The 17,491-nt window shown below is 53.6% G+C and overlaps 1 protein-coding gene across 4 annotated transcripts; it reads left to right on the top strand.

Moving 5' to 3' along the window:
* The first annotated feature begins 5,578 nt into the window (after positions 1-5,578).
* On the top strand, positions 5,579-17,491 carry LOC112645433 (cytochrome P450 2S1). Of its 4 annotated transcripts, none has more exons than XM_049094927.1 (9): positions 5,579-6,087; positions 7,207-7,372; positions 9,909-10,070; positions 10,488-10,648; positions 10,783-10,962; positions 12,564-12,705; positions 14,203-14,390; positions 15,359-15,508; positions 15,893-16,023. In XM_049094927.1, the coding sequence occupies exons 1-8, from the start codon at positions 5,917-5,919 to the stop codon at positions 15,464-15,466; spliced, it is 1,278 nt and encodes a 425-aa protein (XP_048950884.1). In that variant the 5' UTR covers positions 5,579-5,916; the 3' UTR covers positions 15,467-15,508; positions 15,893-16,023. The 4 variants fall into 4 exon arrangements, with proteins under 4 accessions (XP_048950884.1, XP_048950883.1, XP_048950879.1 ...); XM_049094926.1 differs by lacking the exon at positions 15,359-15,508 and adding an exon at positions 16,190-16,330 and having other exon boundaries at positions 5,582-6,087; positions 14,203-14,374; positions 15,893-16,034; XM_049094922.1 differs by lacking the exon at positions 15,359-15,508 and adding an exon at positions 16,190-17,491 and having other exon boundaries at positions 5,587-6,087; positions 15,893-16,034.

Genomic DNA, 17,491 nt, shown 5'->3' with positions numbered 1-17,491 from the left:
TCAACTGTCGGCCACCCAGGGTGAAGAGAGACTGGGATCCACCAGGGATGATTCCACTACTGTAAAATCTATTTTGGGAACCAGACTTTTTTGCTCTTTAGACTCAAGAATTTGGAAACCTTGATTGCTCTTTACACAAATTTGAGAATACTAACAAATTGTATTCATTCATTCATTCAACAAAATATTTATTGGGCACCTACTGTGTGCCAGACACTGGGAAGTCCCCGCCCTTCATGAAGAAGGCAGAATAAAAATGTAAATGCAGGGATCCCTGGGTGGCGCAGCGGTTTGGCGCCTGCCTTTGGCCCAGGGCGCGATCCTGGAGACCCGGGATCGATTCCCACGTCCGGCTCCTGGTGCATGGAGCCTGCTTCTCTCTGCCTGCTTCTCTCTGCCTGTGTCTCTGCCTCTCTTTCTCTCTCTGTGACTATCATAAATAAATAAAAATTTAAAAAAAAATGTAAATGCAGGGCACCTGGGTTGCTCAGCGGTTTAGCGACGCCTTCGGCCCAGGGCCTGATCCTGGGGACCTGGGATCAAGTCCCACGTTGGGCTCCCTGCATGGAGCCTGCTTCTCTCTCTGCCTGTGTTTCTGCCTCTCTCTCTCTCTTCCTCTCTGTCTCTCATGAATAAATAAATAGGGATCCCTGGGTGGCGCAGCGGTTTGGCGCCTGCCTTTGGCCCAGGGCGCGATCCTGGAGACCTGGGATCGAATCCCACGACGGGCTCCCGGTGCGTGGAGCCTGCTTCTCCATCTGCCTGTGTCTCTGCCTCTCTCTCTCTCTCTGTGTGTGTGACTATCATAAATAAATAAAATCTTTAAAAAATAAATAAAATCTTTTTTAAAAATGTAAATGCAGGGCACCTGGGTGGCTCAGTGGTTGAGCATCCACCTTTGGCTCAGGTCGTAATCCTGGGGTCCTGGGATCTAGTGCCACATCAGGTTCCCAGTAGGGAACCTCTTTCTCCCTCTTCCTCTGTCTCTGCCTCTGTCCCTGATTCTCTCATGAATAAAAAAGTAAAACCTTTTTAAAAAATGCAAATGCGTATATGACATGCTCAGGCTACGATGAAATTTTTTATGTGTATAACAAACACATTCAAAGAGTCCTATATGCCAGGCACTATGGTAAGTGCTTTAAAAACTTGTTTCATATTTATTAAATGCCTTATTTATCAAATTGGAGCAGGGTTTGGGGTTGAGAGAGAGAGCTAATCCAGTTTGTGTAGTCTGGGAAAGTCTCATGTGGACAGAACTGGCCTTGAGCTGGGAACAGAAAATGAGCCAACTTCAATCTCCAGATCAAACATTTTAGCCTGAGAGCTAGTACAAAGGCCCTGAGGCTGGCTTTGGTGTTCAAGAAACTGAAAGAAGGGGACACCTGGGTGGCTCAGCGATTTAGTGCCACCTTCAGCTCAGGTCGTGGTCCTGGGGTCCCAGGATCGAGTCCTGAATTGGGCTCCCCGCACGGAGCCTGCTTCTCCCTCTGCCTCTGTCTCTGCCTCTCTCTCTCTCTGTGTCTCTCATGAATAAATAAAATCTTTTAAAAAATAAAAAAAAGAAAGAAAGAAATTGAAAGAAGGCCAGTGTGAGTGGAGTTTCGTGAGCAGAGAAGAGAGTGGGCCAAGATGATGTCAAACTTAGCAGCCAGTGGACAGATTCTGAAGAGCGTTGTAGGCCATCAGTTGAGGCTTGAATTTTATTACCAGGGTAGTGGTGAAGTCTTGTCTTGGAGTCTTTTTAGAATCTTGGAGACTTGGAAGTTTTCTTATCTATAAGATCTTGCAAAAAAATAAATAAAGGGAAACCTCACTAAAATGAAGTTGGGAGGTTGGACGGGGAGAGCTCTCACACCCTACCACTCAAAGTCAATTACATATCCAACAGGAAGAGAAGAACCTTGCCCTTGCCCACTTTACTACACTGGAGGGAGAGAAGAAGACTTTGATGAAGTTCTGGAATATAGGTGAGGTCCGGAGCTGACGATCAAGAAAGAATTCTTGAGTCTTTGGTGCAAACTGGTAGTTTTATTAAAGCACGGGGACAGGACCCGTGGGCAAGAAGAGCTGCTGCCCTGGGCCTGTGAGGGGTGCTAGTTATATACCTGGGAGTCAGGAGGGGTTTGAGGATAGTGCACTCTCTAAGGAATTTTGGAAGCAAGGTTTCCATGACCTTGAGGGGGTAGCTATTGTTGGGAAAAGGGCACTTATTACCGTCTAATAAAACCTGAGTCATGAGACCCTGCAGATGTATATCAGTGGGCCATGTGTTTGGGGGATGATTGCCAACATGTGTCTTGGGGGGTAGAGATAAAGGAAATTTCTTTTTTTTTTTTTAAGATTTTATTTATTTATTCATGAGAGACACACAGAGAAAGAGAGAGAGAGAGAGAGGCAGAGACACAGGCAGAGACACAGGCAGAGGGAGAAGCAGGCTCCATGCAGGGAGCCCAATGTGGGACTCGATCCCAGGTCTCTAGGATCACACTGGGCCGAAGGCAGGCACCAAACCACTGAGCCACCCAGGGATCCCTGAGAGGTAAAGGAAATTTCTAAAGGAATTTGTATATGTGAAAGTAGACTCACAGGATCCTGGGGGGTGGGCTTAGGTTGCCCTTTGCCCTTAGCAAAGTATGAACATTGAGGCAGTTGAGTCCCTAGAGGAATGTCCCTCTGCCTGTTTCAAGGATTTGTCAGTGTGCTGCCTGGGGCTTGTGCTTTGTCCTCAGCTAGCCCTGTTCCCCATCTCGGCTCCTCCCCACCTGGATAGCCCAGCCAATGACAGGCAATCACAACCAGCCAGAGAGGAGCCACTATACTTCCAACTCCCCGTTTGTTCCAATGAATTTTTTGTTTAAACAGCCTTCCTGGGCACCTGGGTGGCTCAGTGGTGGAGCCTCTGCCTTTGGCTCAGAGTGGATCCTGGGTCCTGGATCCCATTCTACCCCAAGGGAATTTGCTTCTCCCTCTGCCTATGTCTCTGTGTCTCTCATGAATAAATAAATAAAATCTTAAAAAATTAAAAAATAAAATAAAATAAATAAGCAGCCTTCCCAACACCCCCACCCCTTCCTCTATAAAAGAGCACACCTTGGCTTTGTTCTCTGGATTTGCCTATCTGTGCTTTGGCGGTTGCTGCTTTCCCTGTAATGCGATTCTCTGCTAATCCCAAATAAACCCATATTTTGCTAATAAAATAATTGGAAGTTTTATTTTTAAATTTAACATTTGTAATCAAAGTCACCTTAAAACATTAGACTCTTAGAACCGGTGCAGTCTTCTAATTTCTATCTTAGGCCAGAGCTGCTTCCCTCAAAAAGCTGGCCACAATGCTCCCTGCAGTCTCCTCTGGTCTTGATTCTAGCCTCTGACATCCAAGGTGTGTGCCCTGAAACCAGGGAAGGAGAAATGTGAAGGGTAGCCTACACTTTGTTGCCACAAAATAGGTGCAACATTTGCTAGAGTTCCTTAGTTCCTCCTTTGCCTTGTTCTGGAGGGTTCCACAAGGTCCCCCAACCAACCTCTAACCTTTCTGGCCACTGGAGCTTTAGTCTTGAGACAGCCAACAGGCATCTCAAACTTAATGAAACCAAATGAGAATTCCTGATTTCCTGACTTCCTGCAAAACCTGTTCCATTCTGCTTCCCATAGGTTCAGGTTCCCTCATCTCCTTTTTCGCCTCTAGAAAAGGCATCACCATCTTTTTCCACTTGCCCAAGGCAACAAAACTAGGAGTAGGGGGAAAAAATCGTTTCACTAGAAAACATCCTCTTAGGTTATCAAATCCCGGTTTTGTTTCCTGTCTTATGCAATAGTCTATTCTCTCTCCTGTAATAGGCTTCCAGAAGAAAACCTCTCCTTACCTAACACCAGAACTGTTTCTATTTAACAGGTTGACCTTGATTCCTTCCTTTACTGCCAAACGTAATTTGTCAGCAAATCTGGCAGGCTCTACCTCCAAGTACATCTCAAATGTATCCATTTCTTTCTCTCCCCACTGCCTCCCACTCTACTCCAAGCCACCAGCATCACTTGCCTGGACTTCACTCACCCTAGATTCTTGGATTTTTCTCCACCTGCTCCCCTGTTGCCCACAACTCATTCACTAGGGGGTAGCCAAAAATATCTTTTTAAGTGCAAAAAGAAAACTAATCTGGGAGGTGGTGGGCCATAATCAGTGCCTGGGGTGGGAGAGGGGGTAGTTGACTGGGAAAGGGCATGAGGGAGATTTCTGGAAAGATGGTAACTGTATCCTATAGGAGTCGGGGGTCACATAGAAATATGCAGTTGTTGGGATGCCTGGGTGGCTCAGCAGCTGGGCATTATCTTTGGCTCAGGGCGTGATCCCGGAGTTCTGCATTGGGCTCCCTGCAAGGAGCCTGCTTCTCTCCCTGCCTATGTCTCTGCCTCTGTGTGTGTGTGTGTGTCTCATGAATAAAGAAATAAAATCTTAAAAAAAAAAAAAGAAATATGCAGTTGTTGAAAGGCATCTTAAACACGCTTAAGATTTGGGCACTTCACTGCATGTAAATTTACCTGGGAAATGCTCGGAAAACAAATATTGAACTCCAGCAAATGATGCATGCTGCTGTTCAGAAGTGAAGTGTACTGGCGTCTGCAACTGTCTGAAATGCATCCAAAAAAATAAGATGGGTGGATGGGGCAAGATGAATAGGTAAGCAACACAGCAAGGATAGTAAAATGTTACTGGTGGAATCTAGGTGGTGAATATACAGGTGTCTACTATATGTTTGAAAGTTTTCATAATAAAATGTTTAATGAAAGTACAAGGCAAACTAAGTAACTGTTCTGCTGGAAACCCTGTACCTGCTTCCTTTTGCAGGAGAAATACAATGCTGGTTGTTTTCCAGGCCCCTGCATACCCCCAGCGCTGACTTCATCTCCTACATTCAATCTTCCAATGCAACAAATATTTATTGAGCACCTACTTACTGTGTGTACAGCTTTGAACCAAACAGCCTGGACCTGACATTGTAACTGTCTTCCTCAATGAGCTCACTGCCCTGGCAAACCTTTGAGCAACTTGAAATTATTGTAATTTATTACTGCATTTGCATATCAATGAGCTCAGGGAAGGCCAAGCCCTTCTCTCTTACCTGCATCTCCAGGTCTAGACAGTCTTGTTTATAGTTGGACCTCGGTGACAGTTGAGAGAATATTAGCTAACCTTTACGTGATGACTTGGTATATACGCACCTGGCCCGGTCTGAAGTTGTTTACACGTGAACCTATTGATCCTGAAACTATCCCCATTCTGCAGGAGTTAACAGAGGCACCCAGAAGCTAGGCCGTGAACTCAAGCGGTCTGGCCTCAGACAGCATGTTCCCAACCACTAGACGAAACTGCTAAGTGAAGGAACGAGTCCATCAATCATTCAGAATGGCTGGAGTTCAAATCCCAGCTCTGGCAGCTTGTTGGCCGCGTGGCCTGGGGCCAACCGATTTATCTCCCCAACCTCGGATTCCTTACTGTTGAAGGTCAAGTCCTCCTCCTGCTTTACCGTAAGGAGGTTAAGATGCTGCAGGAAACTGGCTCAAAGACGCGCACACGCGCACGCGAAGTCCCACCCGGACAGGCGGGAGCCGGGGAGGGCGGCGCGGGCTCCCGGCTTCGGACACGGGGTGTGGCCTCCTGGAGGCAGAGTCTCCGGCTTCCAGGTTCCTCCAGCGGACCCACGCCCTACCTGGGGCCCAAAGCGCTGTCCCGCCCCGAACCCGGGGGACCCAGTAGCCATCCGTGCGCGAGCGGGTCCCGGCACCAGGCGGACCCCGGCGGGGAGCGAATCCGGCCCCCGCGCCCCGTCTCGCCCCGAAGGAGCCGCCCGGCCCCCGCCCCCGACTGGCCCGGCCTCGTGGAGCGGCCGCAAGCGGGAGAAGGAGCCGACCGGCCCGATGGAGGCGGCCGGCACCTGGACGCTGCTGCTGGCGCTGCTGCTGCTGCTGCTGCTGGCGCTGGCGCGGCCCCGGACCCGCGGCCACCTGCCCCCCGGGCCCCCGCCGCTGCCGCTGCTGGGGAACCTCCTGCAGCTGCGGCCCGGGGCGCTGTACTCGGGGCTCCTGCGGGTGAGGGGCCGCGGGGACGCCCCGGCTGCGGCGGGGGCCAGGGCCCAGAGAGGACGGGGCCCCAGGGCAGAGAGGCCTCGGGGCATCCTCGGGGAGGCAGGCCGCGGGTGCAAGGGCAAAGGGACTAGGGGTGTCCTGGGGCGGAGGGGGGTGGGGCGGGGCTCCAGAGCTGAGGGGGCCCCGTGGAAGGGGGTGCTGGGGAGAGAGGACCCCGGGATGCGGGGCCGGCCGAGAGGGGCAGAGACGTCTGCCCGCGGAATCCTGGAGAGGATGAGAGCCGGGAAGCAGGGTCCAGCGGCAGGGGTACGGGGCAGAGGGGTCCACAGAATCCCTGGGAAGTGATAGAAGCAGGGGATTAAAGCGGGAGGCCGCAAGCTGGTGCTGGGATGCTGGCGGGTTTATCCCTGGGGGAGAGGTAACTGGGGAGGGGCCGAGAAGAAAAGGGAGGAGGGGGAGGCTTGGCTGGAGGGTTCCAGGTGCAAGTGTGCGGAGGATCTGGGCGCTGCAGTCCTGTGCGGCTCAGCTAGGAGGGAGCTGGGAGGTCCCGGGACAGCGGGGAAGGAGAGCGGGGAGGAAGACCGAGGCAGTTCTAACCTTTGGGGGGCTGGGGGCAGAGGTCTCTGTCAGAAGGAGTCTGGTGGGGGGAACTTCAGGACATGGGGAAAGGGATGGGGGTCTTGGGGAAAGATGGGGCAGGTGCCCAGCATTATCCACTCCAGAATTTGAAGGTTTAGCAGAGTGATTAAAAAAAGGGGGGGGGGGGTTGCTAGTTTTGAGGTAGAGGCAGAGCTGAGGCGTTAGGAGAAGCCAGAGTCTCAGGTGTCTGTTTTTGCTGCATATGTCTAAGTTGGGGGATAGGGGTGGTTCTGGGTTGTCCCAGGGTCCAAACTTGGGGCTCTGTAGGAGGTAAAGGGTTGGGGGCTTTGTTGCCGGAGGGGACCTGGGAGCCTGATGCAAAAAGAGAACTGAGCCTCCTGAGGGGGCTATTTCTGTCTGGGGCTGGGGCAGTTTCCTCTTAGATGTCTCATCCAGTGGCAGGGCCATGATGAGGACATCTAGACAGAAAGAGGCAATAGGCCTGCCCCTCAAAACCCGCCCCATATCCCTCTCTGCCCGCAGCTGAGTAAGAAGTATGGCCCGGTGTTCACCGTGTACCTGGGACCCTGGCGGCGCGTGGTGGTCCTGGTTGGGCACGAGGCTGTGCAGGAGGCCCTGGGAGGTCAGGCTGAGGAGTTCAGTGGGCGGGGGATGTTGGCAACGCTGGACGGGACCTTTGGCGGCCATGGTGAGTCATGAGCAGAGCTGGGGACTGCTGGCTCCTTCGCTCAGAGCCTGCCACCACTTACTGGTGTGACTTCTGTGCATGACTTAGTGTCTCTGGGCCAGTTTTCCATCCATCAAGTGGGGTGATAATACTGCCTATTACAAAGAGTCATCCTGAGGATTGAATGTGGCCTGGGTGTGGTGTGGTGGTGTTCTCACTGCTCCAGGTGAGGAGCCCAGGACTGGGAGGGACAGGGAGAGCTTTCTAGGCACTGGTAATGGGTGGGAACACGTAATGTGTAGAAATGAATTTCAGCTAAGCCTGAAAGTAGAAGCCTGGTGTTAGGGGTGCTGTGGTGACACAGCTGTGACCAAGAGCTTGCTGGCCAGTGGGGAGAAAGTCCTGTGCCAGGCTGGGATGGGGGAAGGTAGAGGGGTCAGGGCCAAGATAAGGAACCCCTGAGATTACTGGAACCAGAGAAGGTGTCTGCCCCAGCCTGTTTGATAGGAGATGTCCAGGGAATCTGGAAAGACAGGTTGTCTGAGCGCCGACTCCTAGAAGTGAGAAGGGTGTTCCAGGCAGAGAAGTAAAAAACCCTAGAGGTGAGAGAAGAAGCAATCATTCATTCAGTTGACAATTTTTTTTAAAGACTTTATTTATCCATTCACAAGAGACACGGAGAGAGAGAGGCAGAGACACAGGCAGAGGGAGAAGCAGGCTCCATGCAGGGAGCCCGATGTGGGACTCAATCCCAGGACTCCAGGATCACGCTCTGAGCGGAAGGCAGATGCCCAACTGCTGAGCCACCCAGGCATCCCCCAGTTGACAAATTTTTATCACACCTGGCCCTATAGTGTTTACTGGGGACACAGAGGTGACCAAGACAGATGTGGTGTCCTGTCTCACTGTAGGAGAGATAGGCTTGTCCTAGGCCTGGAGGGAGGGAATAGAATTCTAAAATGAGAGGTACAGCTCTGAGAACAGGACACAGGGGAGGGCAGCCCCGGTGGCGCAGCGGTTTAGCGCCGCCTGCAGCCCAGGGTGTGATCCTGGAGACCCGGGATCGAGTCCCACATCAGGCTCGCTGCATGGAGCCTGCTTTCCCTCTGCCTGTGTCTCTGCCTCTCTCTCTCTCTCTCTCTCTCTCTCTCTCTCTCTCTCTGTGTATCTCTATGAATAAATAAATAAATAAATAAAATCTTAAAAAAAAAAAAGGACACGGGAACTGTACTGGCCCAGGTGGAGGGAGGAGAGGGGGCCTGGGAGGAATCAAGGAAGGCTTCTGGGAGGAGATGATAATCCCAATGAGACCTGAGGATGAATGGAGTTAGTTGAGTGAGGATAGAGAGGTGAGTGATCCAGGCAGAGGGAACAGTAGAGGCAGAGGCCTCCAGGGGGGATCCTGATACCACTGAGGAAGTGAGAAAAAGCCAGCGCAATTCTAGCTGGGTGAGTAACAAAGCTGGTGAAATGGGTCGGTCACGCAGGGCCTGACTCACACCAGAGTGCTCAGCTTTGGGATTTTCTGGGGGCTATAGATGGAGAGAGGGGAGTCATAAGCAAGATCCTCAGGTCACTGTGCAGGAGCCCGGAGAGGAGACTGTGCTGTCCTGGGGCTGGGGGTGTGGGGAAGGGAGGGGGTGGTTGGAAAAGGCATCCAGGGCCCTCTGGCCAGGGACCAGGGGACAGTGGGCTGAGACAGGAAGGAGGAGAGGTGCTGAGGCCAGTTGGGGACACACTGGGAGAGTGGACGGGGGACACCCTGGAGGAGGCTTCCAGGAGGCCACTAGGGTATGGCATTGTCCACGTGGGACCTTGAGCTCAGAGAAGCAAGGTTTGTCCAGAGCAGACCCTTAGCTAAAGGACAACAGTCCATCCTCCTCTCTCCTGGTTCAGCTTCCAAATGATGTGGGGCAGGGGACCCAGTAGCACTCTGTAAGTGTTGGGAAAGAAGGAAGGAAGGAAGGAAGGAAGGAAGGAAGGAAGGAAGGAAGGAAGGAAGGAAGGAAGGAAGGGGGGGAGGGAGGGAGGGAAGGGTGCTGGGTGGTTCAGTCGGTTAAGCATCTGCATATACCTTCAGCTTGGGTCATGATCTCTGGGTCCTGGGATTGACCCCTGCATCGGGCTCCCTGCTCAGCGGGAAGTCTGCTTCTCCCTCCTCCTCTCCCCTGCTCATTCTCTCTCTCTCTCTCTCAACTAAAATAAATAAAATCTATAAAAAAAAAAAAAGGAGGAGAGAGAGAGGAAGAAGAAGATGGATGGATGGATGGATGGATGGATGGATGGATGGGTGGGTGGAAGAAGTTTTCACTCATCCTGGTTCATCACAGATCACAAGGGGCCTGGATAATCTCAGTTACCAGCTTCCCAGGAGAATGTCCCTTCTGCCCCAAGGGTAGGCATTTACTGAGCACCTACTGAGTCCTCAACCCTGTCTAGGCTGGAATGGACTCAAGACAGGGCCTGCAGAGGCCCCGGCCCACCCCACCAGGGCACCTCACTGGGAAGGAGTAGTGCTGGGGAATGGGGAGAGGGGCCAGTCCATCCTTGAGTCTAGCCTTCTGTACAGGGGTTTTCTTCTCCAATGGGGAGCGGTGGAGGCAGCTGAGGAGATTGACCACGCTGGCCCTGCGGGACCTGGGCATGGGGAAGCGAGAAGGCGAGGAGCTGATCCAGGCCGAGGCCCAGCGTCTGGTGGAGGCATTCCAGGGGACAGTAGGTCAGCAGGGTGGGGTGAGCCCGGGGTCCCCTGGGGCGCCCCTGAGCGTGGGGAGGGCCTTCCTTCCGGGGCTCTGCTCACCACCACTTGTGTCTCCTCCACCTTCTGTCTCTGTCCTCCCATCTCCCGGGGAATCTCTGTGTCCCCAGTACTGTCACTTCACTCTTTCTGTTTCATTTCTTTCTCTATTCTTCTGCTTTTCTCTCCTGTAAGTCTGTCTCTTTGTCTCTCCTCGTCTGTCTCCCTATCTGTCCTTCTGCCCAGTCTTTCCCAGCCTGTCTCTCTTGCATGTCTGTTTCTCTGCCTCTTTCCCTGTGTCTCTGTCCGTCTTTCTTGCCCTGTCTGTCTCTCTGGATGCCTGTCTCCTTCCAGTCCCCCTCTCCATCACGGCCCTCCTCTCTGCCCTCTCCCCCCCAGGACACCCATTTGACCCCTCCCTGCTGCTGGCTCAGGCCACCTCTAACATCATCTGCTCCCTCACCTTCGGCCTCCGCTTCCCCTACGAGGACAAGGAGTTCCAGGCCGTGGTCCAGGCGGCCGGCGGCACAGTGCTGGGGGTCAGCTCCCCCTGGGGCCAGGTAAGCGGGTGGGGCCCCTCTCCAGCCACCTTCCCCAGAGGTTCCCGCCCATGGTGTCCAGGTAACCCCCAGAAGGGCCCTCCACGCTGGTGCAGGACCAGGCCCCAGGGGAACCGCTGCCCTTCTCCCCACAGACCTACGAGATGTTCTCCTGGCTCCTGCAGCACCTGCCCGGCCCCCACACACAGCTCCTCAGCCACTTGAGTGTCCTGGCCACCTTCGCCGTCCAGCAGGTACAGAGACACAAGGAGAGCCTGGACACCTCGGGCCCCCCACGCGACGTTGTGGATGCCTTCCTGCTGAAGATGGCAAAGGTAGGGAAAGGTCAGGGTTGGGGGCCTTCGGAATGAGGCTGATGGCTTGGCTGGTCCCAACTCCCGTATGGCTGGGAATCTATCAGGCCTCCCTCTCTCTCTTCTTCCCCCTTTCTCCCTCTCTCTCTCTCTCTGACCTTATGCCCCTGTGCAGGCCCCACGCCCAGTGGCCTGCCACCAGCAATCCTCCATGTCACTGTACCCCACCCCCACAGGACATGTCATGTCAAGTAGAATCATTTAATTATGGAACCTGGCAATATCAAATTATAGGAATAAAGTCCACTTCCTTAATTATATTAGAACAGGGGCGCCTGGTGGCTCAGTCAGTTAAGTGTCTGCCTTCACCTCAGGTCATGATCACGGGGTCCTGGGATCAAGCCTCTCTTTGGGCTCCCCTCCCTGCTAGCAGGGAGTCTGCTTCTCCCTCTCTCTCAGCCGCTCCCCCTGCTTGTGCTCTCTCTGCGTGTCAAATGAATGGATAAAAAAAAATTTAAGATTTTATTTATACATGAGAGACAGAGAGAAAGGCAGAGGCAGAGGGAGAAGCAGGCTTCCTGCGGAGAGCCCAATGCGGGACTGGATCCCAGGACCCCGGAATCACGCCCTGAGCTGAAGGCAGATGCTCAACCGCTAAGCCACCCAGGCATCCCAAACATTTTATTTTAAAGTAATCCACACCCAAACGTGGGACTCAAACTTACAACCCCAAGATTAAGAGTTTCACATGCAAAAAAAAAAAAAGTTTCACATGCTCTTCCCATGGAGCCAGCCAGGCGCCCCTGCCTTTGCCACTTTTAAGTGTCGAGTTCAGTAGTGTTAATTCCATCCACAATGTTATGTAGACAATCTCCAGAACTTTTTTCATCTTATCAAACTGAAACTCTTTATTGTTAAACAGCAGCTCCCCATTCCCCCTCCCCAGCTCCTGGCAACCACCTTTCCGTCTCTGAATTTGCCAACATTAGGGACCTCATTATTTAGCCTTTTGCAACTGGCTTATTTCCCTTAGTGAGATGTCCTCAAGGTTCATCCAGGTCGTAGCGGATGACAGCATTTCCTTCCTTTTTAAGGCTGAATCCTTATTCCACATTTGGTTTACCCATTCATCCATCAGTGGCCACTTGGGGTGCTTCCCCCTTTTGGCCATTGCGAATAACGCTGCTGTGAACACAGGTGTACAGATACCCCTTCGAGACCTTGCTTCCCACTTACTGGGGTACATACTCAGAAATGGAATTGCTGGATCATATGGCAATACTATTTACATTTTTTTTTTTTTTAAGGAACCTGATACCATTCTCCATAGCAGCTGCACCATTTGGAGCCCCATTGTTGGTGACAGGGCTCTAGTTTCTTCACTTCCTAACCACATGTCATTCTCTGTTTGTTTTGTATAGCGGCCGTGCTCTTTCATTTTCAAAAACATTGCAACCAAAGAGAACTAATATATCAAGAGTCCACTTCCCCACTTGCCCAAACATTTATACAAACCCCCTGACAAAGCTTGAACTTGCTGTGTTACGCTCCAGGCGTGGCTGTGCTGGCCTCTGTTCCCTGTGGCCTGAGTTCTCTGAGCCCCTCTGCCTGGTTTCTCCCAGGAGGAGCAAGACCCGAACACAGAACTGACGGACAAAAACTTGCTGATGACGGTCATTTATCTGCTATTCGCCGGGACGGTCACCGTCAGCACCACGGTCCGCTACACCCTCCTGCTTCTGCTGAAGTACCCTCAGGTCCAAGGTAGGAGGCTTGTGCACCAGTCAGCCTTGGGGACGGAAGTGAGGGCTCAAGAGAAAGAATGTTCAGGAGAACGAACAACCTGATCCAGAGCCTAGAAGCGCGAATGAGCCCAGCATCGGGGATGTCTAAAGAGCCAGAGGTTGGGGGGCTGCTGGTTGCAGTGTGAGGTGTAGTAAAGTGAGAGATGAGGCAGGAGGGGTGCTGGTGGCTCAGTCGGTTAGTGTCTACTTTGGGTTCAAGTCATGATCTTGGGGTCCTGGGATCAAGCCCCATGTCTGGGTCCCTGTTTAGTGGGGAGCCTGCTTCTCCCTTTCCCTGCCTGCTGCCCCCCTGCTTGTGCTCTCTCTCTCTGTGTCAAATAAATAGGTAAAATACTTTTAAAAAGAAAGGAAGAAAAGAAAAGAGGCAAGAGACCTCTCAGGGCTGTGTCGCTTTGGTGGTACCTCATTTGCCTGATCCTGAGCAATGGGGAGCCATGGAAAGATGCTGAGGAGGGGAGAGCAGGGTCAAATTAGCATTTTAGAAAAATCCTTTGGGCTGAAAGAGGTAAGATGTGCAAGAGGATGGCAGGAGCCCAGGGAAGAGGATGAGGACCGTCCTGGGCAGGAGAGGACAGTTCTGGGCCAAGCTGTGGGGCAGGAAGAGGAGTCGGGTGGGCAGTTAGAAAACAACCCGGGAGCCCCAGGGAACTAGGGGATCAGGGGACCATGGGGCCACCCTGAGACAGAAAGAATAAGGAGCTGTTTCAGAGGAGACACTGAGGCCAGTTGGACAAGTGTGAGGGACCTGGGGCCACCTGTGAGGAGGTAAAACAAGACACCTGTTTCAGGACTGGAGACAAAAAACAAACTGGGGTCCTTGTTCTCAGGGTCCTTCCTGAGTTCAAGCAGCATGTTGAGCATAGAGTTTGCTTAAAGGAGAGGGAGGGTACCTGGCTGGCTCAGTTGATAGAGTGTGACGCCTGATCTTAGCGTTGTGACTTCGAGCCCCACATTGGGTGTAAGGAAATAAAAAAGCTTGGGGTCATCAGGGCACAGACAGGAAGTGAAACTGCAGGAAGGGTACCTGCCTGAGAGGCAGAACAGGCCATGAGCTCCAGGGAAGCCCAGGATTTTGCAGTCAGGCAGCTGCATTAAATGTTGTCAGGCCAGTAGGGTGGACTGACCTGGAAGATGGGGCTTAGGGTCTGGTGGCCTCAGTGGAAGGCCTCAGTCACCCACTGTGACTTCAGCTCTCTAGGCCTCGGTTTCCTCATCTGGGAAATGGGGATGGATAATTGTACCCACCTCACAGGATTGCTGTGGGAATTGAGAGAGGAGAGACCTTGTGCCCAGCACACAGGACATCAGGGACCCAGGCTCAGCAAAGCCTGGGGGACTCCTCCCCACCGCCGCCTCCCCCAAAGCACTGCCACTCTGAGAAGATGGGGCTTCCGAGGGTAGGATCACAGAGCCCCACCCCACCTCTGACCTCCCGGCCCTCTCTTCCTGGGTGCAGAGCGTGTGCGGGAGGAGCTGAGCCGAGAGCTGGGGGCCGGCCGTGCACCGGGCCTGGGGGACCGAGCCCGCCTCCCCTACACCGACGCAGTTCTGCATGAGGCGCAGCGGCTGCTGGCTCTGGTGCCCATGGGGGTGCCCCGTGCCCTTGCGAGGACCACCTGCTTCCGAGGGTACACGCTGCCCCAGGTGGGCCAGCCGTCGGCCACGTCCAGGCGCTGCCTCGCCTCGGGCCGAGTCTGTGGCTGGCTGTGTGTCTGGCTTTTTCTGATTATTGGTCTCTCTCTCTCCTCTCTGACATCTCCTCTTTCTCGGGGTCCCTCTCTCTGCACCCCTCTCCCTCTCTGTTTCTTTCTGTGTGCATTTCTCCTGCCTCTGACTGTCTCAAGGCCTCAGTACAGAGGATTAGGATACCCTCTGTCCAACAGATACCCTAATTCTACCTTCTTCCAAGGTTTTTGGGACAGTCACATGCCAGAGGCTACAGACAGGGAAACAACTTGAGAACTGAGGGCTGGAGTCTCACAATCATGAGTCCCCGGCCCTCCCTCCACTCCCCCTCCCCCCTGCCCCCCTCTTACCCCCGCATCCCTCGCCTCCCCCCTGCGCCCCAGCTCATGCTCTCCGTTAGAGAGCAACTCATCACCAGCACCGCCAGGGGGCGATGTCTCCCCGGAAACCCCAGGTGCCTTCCCACCTGCAGCTCCCTCCTTGAGCTTCATTGTAGAATCAAACCCAAAGCAGTTAGACCTAGTCCTGGTGTTTTCTGGTCCTGGTGTTTTCGCGCTGGTGGCACCTCTCCACAGGCATCAATGACTGAGGACTTGCTCTGCGCCAGGTATTATTCTAAATGCCTCACACATATGGTTTAATCTTTGGAGCAACCCTATGCATTATCATGCCCATTTTTACAGATGGGGAAACTCGCCTTGGAAGAGTGGGAAGACTCGTTGGGGTCACCCAGCCTGCGGTGGTACAGGCAGGATTTACACCCAGGGCCTGTGCTTTAGCCACAGCTATTGGCCTCGTTTTGATAGCCACAGCGTGACCCCATCTTCTCCTGGAGCCTCCCTCCCCTTCCCAGCTCAGACCATGCTAGCCATGGTCCCTGGCAAAGGAGGTCCCTGCCCCTCACACTTCCTTCCTCCACTGCACAGCCCTGGGATCTCAGTAACTGCTCCCGGCTGCCACCCAGGGCCCCGGGGTGGGGCACCTTCAACCGACAGCCCTCACCTGCCCACCCTTGGCCTTACCTCTGGAAGTGAGAAAGAGCTGGACTCGGGCCAGGTGGCTTAGGACAACCACAGGTGAATCACAACGTACCCTCAAAGTTTAAAAACAAAATTGACAAAGAACTAGCCCCACCATGTCCAAATGCTATGTTGGGCAAGTTGTTTCAGTTTGGGGGAGGAACCTCTGTTTTCCCATCTTTGAAATGGGAATCATGTTAGAAATTGCTTCGTAGACTTGTTAAAAAGATTCAATGAGTTTGAGTGTGTGTGTGTGCGCGCGTGTGTGTGAGAGAGAGACGTACCTATTGCACAGGAGGTAGTCCCTGGCCCATAATAAGCCCTTGAAATATATTGATGCCATTGTGCTATGTGAACCGGTGCCCTTCCAGACTCTTGTGTTCTGCCCTCCGGCCTGGTGGGGGAAGGATATTTGTCATTCGATTATTGCTCTCCGCTCAGGGCACCGAGGTCTTCCCCCTCCTTGGCTCTGTCCTGCATGATCCTGAGATCTTTGATGAGCCAGAAGAATTCAATCCAGATCGATTCCTGGATGCAGACGGACGGTTCCAGAAGCAGGAGGCATTCCTGCCCTTCTCCTTAGGTATCTGCTGGGGCGCTCCCTGCTCACCTGCGGGTGAGCAGGTGACCCAGTCCTATCCCCCTTGTTCCCTCCTTAGGTATCTGCTGGGGCGCTCCCTGCTCACCTGCGGGTGAGCAGGGGGGCTGACCCAGTCCTATCCCCCTTGTTCCCTTCAGGTAAGCGCATCTGCCTGGGAGAGGGCCTGGCGCACGCAGAGCTCTTCCTCCTCCTCACCACCATCCTGCAGGCCTTCTCCCTGGAGAGCCCGAGCCCGCCGGGTGCCCTGAGCCTCCAGCCAGCTGTCAGCGGCCTTTTCAACATCCCCCCAGCCTTCCAGCTGCGAGTCCGGCCCCACTAACCTTCCCCAACCCCCACCGTGTGGACCAGATGAAGGAGGGAGCTGTGGGAGATTGGTGGCCCCCTGGCGGAGGCGGGCATCAACTTGGTTGTGTCTCCGGAGCCCCCCAGGCAGCCACATCCATGCACCCGGAGCTCCTCTAGAGTCACTCACACAGATAATCGGCCTACATGTCCCCAGGGCCCTGCTTACTCAGCCCATGCAGCTGTTTAGACACACAGTCCTCACCCCGCCACCAGAGCCAAGAGGCCACTCTGACACATAGGCTTCCTACAGGCATAGATTGAGTTTGTCTGGAATCGTGATCGTGTGCCTAGATAACACACCATCCCCTACATGACACATCTCCCCTGGATTCACAACCCACATGTGGGAATTTGGCTCCTACCTTCATAAGCCACAGAAACAGCTGCTGTGTTGGACCCACAAGCCTTCTTCACCCACCCATCCACCCGCCAATTCTGGGAGCCTGGTGTAGAGAGGTGAACATGCCACTTTCTGGGTCACGTCCCCACACAGAGAGACCGTCCCTGAGTTCAGCCCCAGCATCCCCTCTTGCTGTCACAGCACGATCCAGGCAGATGACCACTGCTGTCCGCATGTCCCCAGTACTGAACCACACAGCTAGCCCACACAGGATACCGTCCCACTCCCAAATATCTTCACTCAGACACACGGTTCTTGGGGGGGGCACATCCCCCACCTCCTCCAGGCCTTCAGCCCTCAAGGACACCCCTCTTTCCGAGCACCTTGATCCTCAAATTCTCCCAAATATAAATATAAGCGCAGCGTGCAATTATGGACACAGGCCTGGGAAGCAAGTCAACTAGGACACACCGGACCCTCTGCTCAGAGAAACACCTCCCCCTCCTGCTGCTTATGTAACCCTATTAAAAGCCTCCCCTGCCTGCCCCTCCTCCCCACACACACACTGACCCACCTCCCCTCCCCAAGTCCCAGTTAGACCCAGTAGAAGGGGCTAGATGACCCAGTAGGGGCCAGATTCCAACTCCCTGGGTCAGAGAAGAGGCCAGCTCTGACGTCCCTGTGACTTGAAAGTCCCCATTTTGCAATAAAAGTTCATTTCTGGCCCTAGGTCTGGCCCATGGCAGGGCCTGGA

Source organism: Canis lupus, chromosome 1 (genome assembly GCF_003254725.2).
Source record: "Canis lupus dingo isolate Sandy chromosome 1, ASM325472v2, whole genome shotgun sequence".
Lineage (NCBI taxonomy): Eukaryota > Metazoa > Chordata > Mammalia > Carnivora > Canidae > Canis > Canis lupus.
Note: the sequence above shows the minus strand (reverse complement) of the source record. Positions and strands in the feature narration are given on the sequence as shown.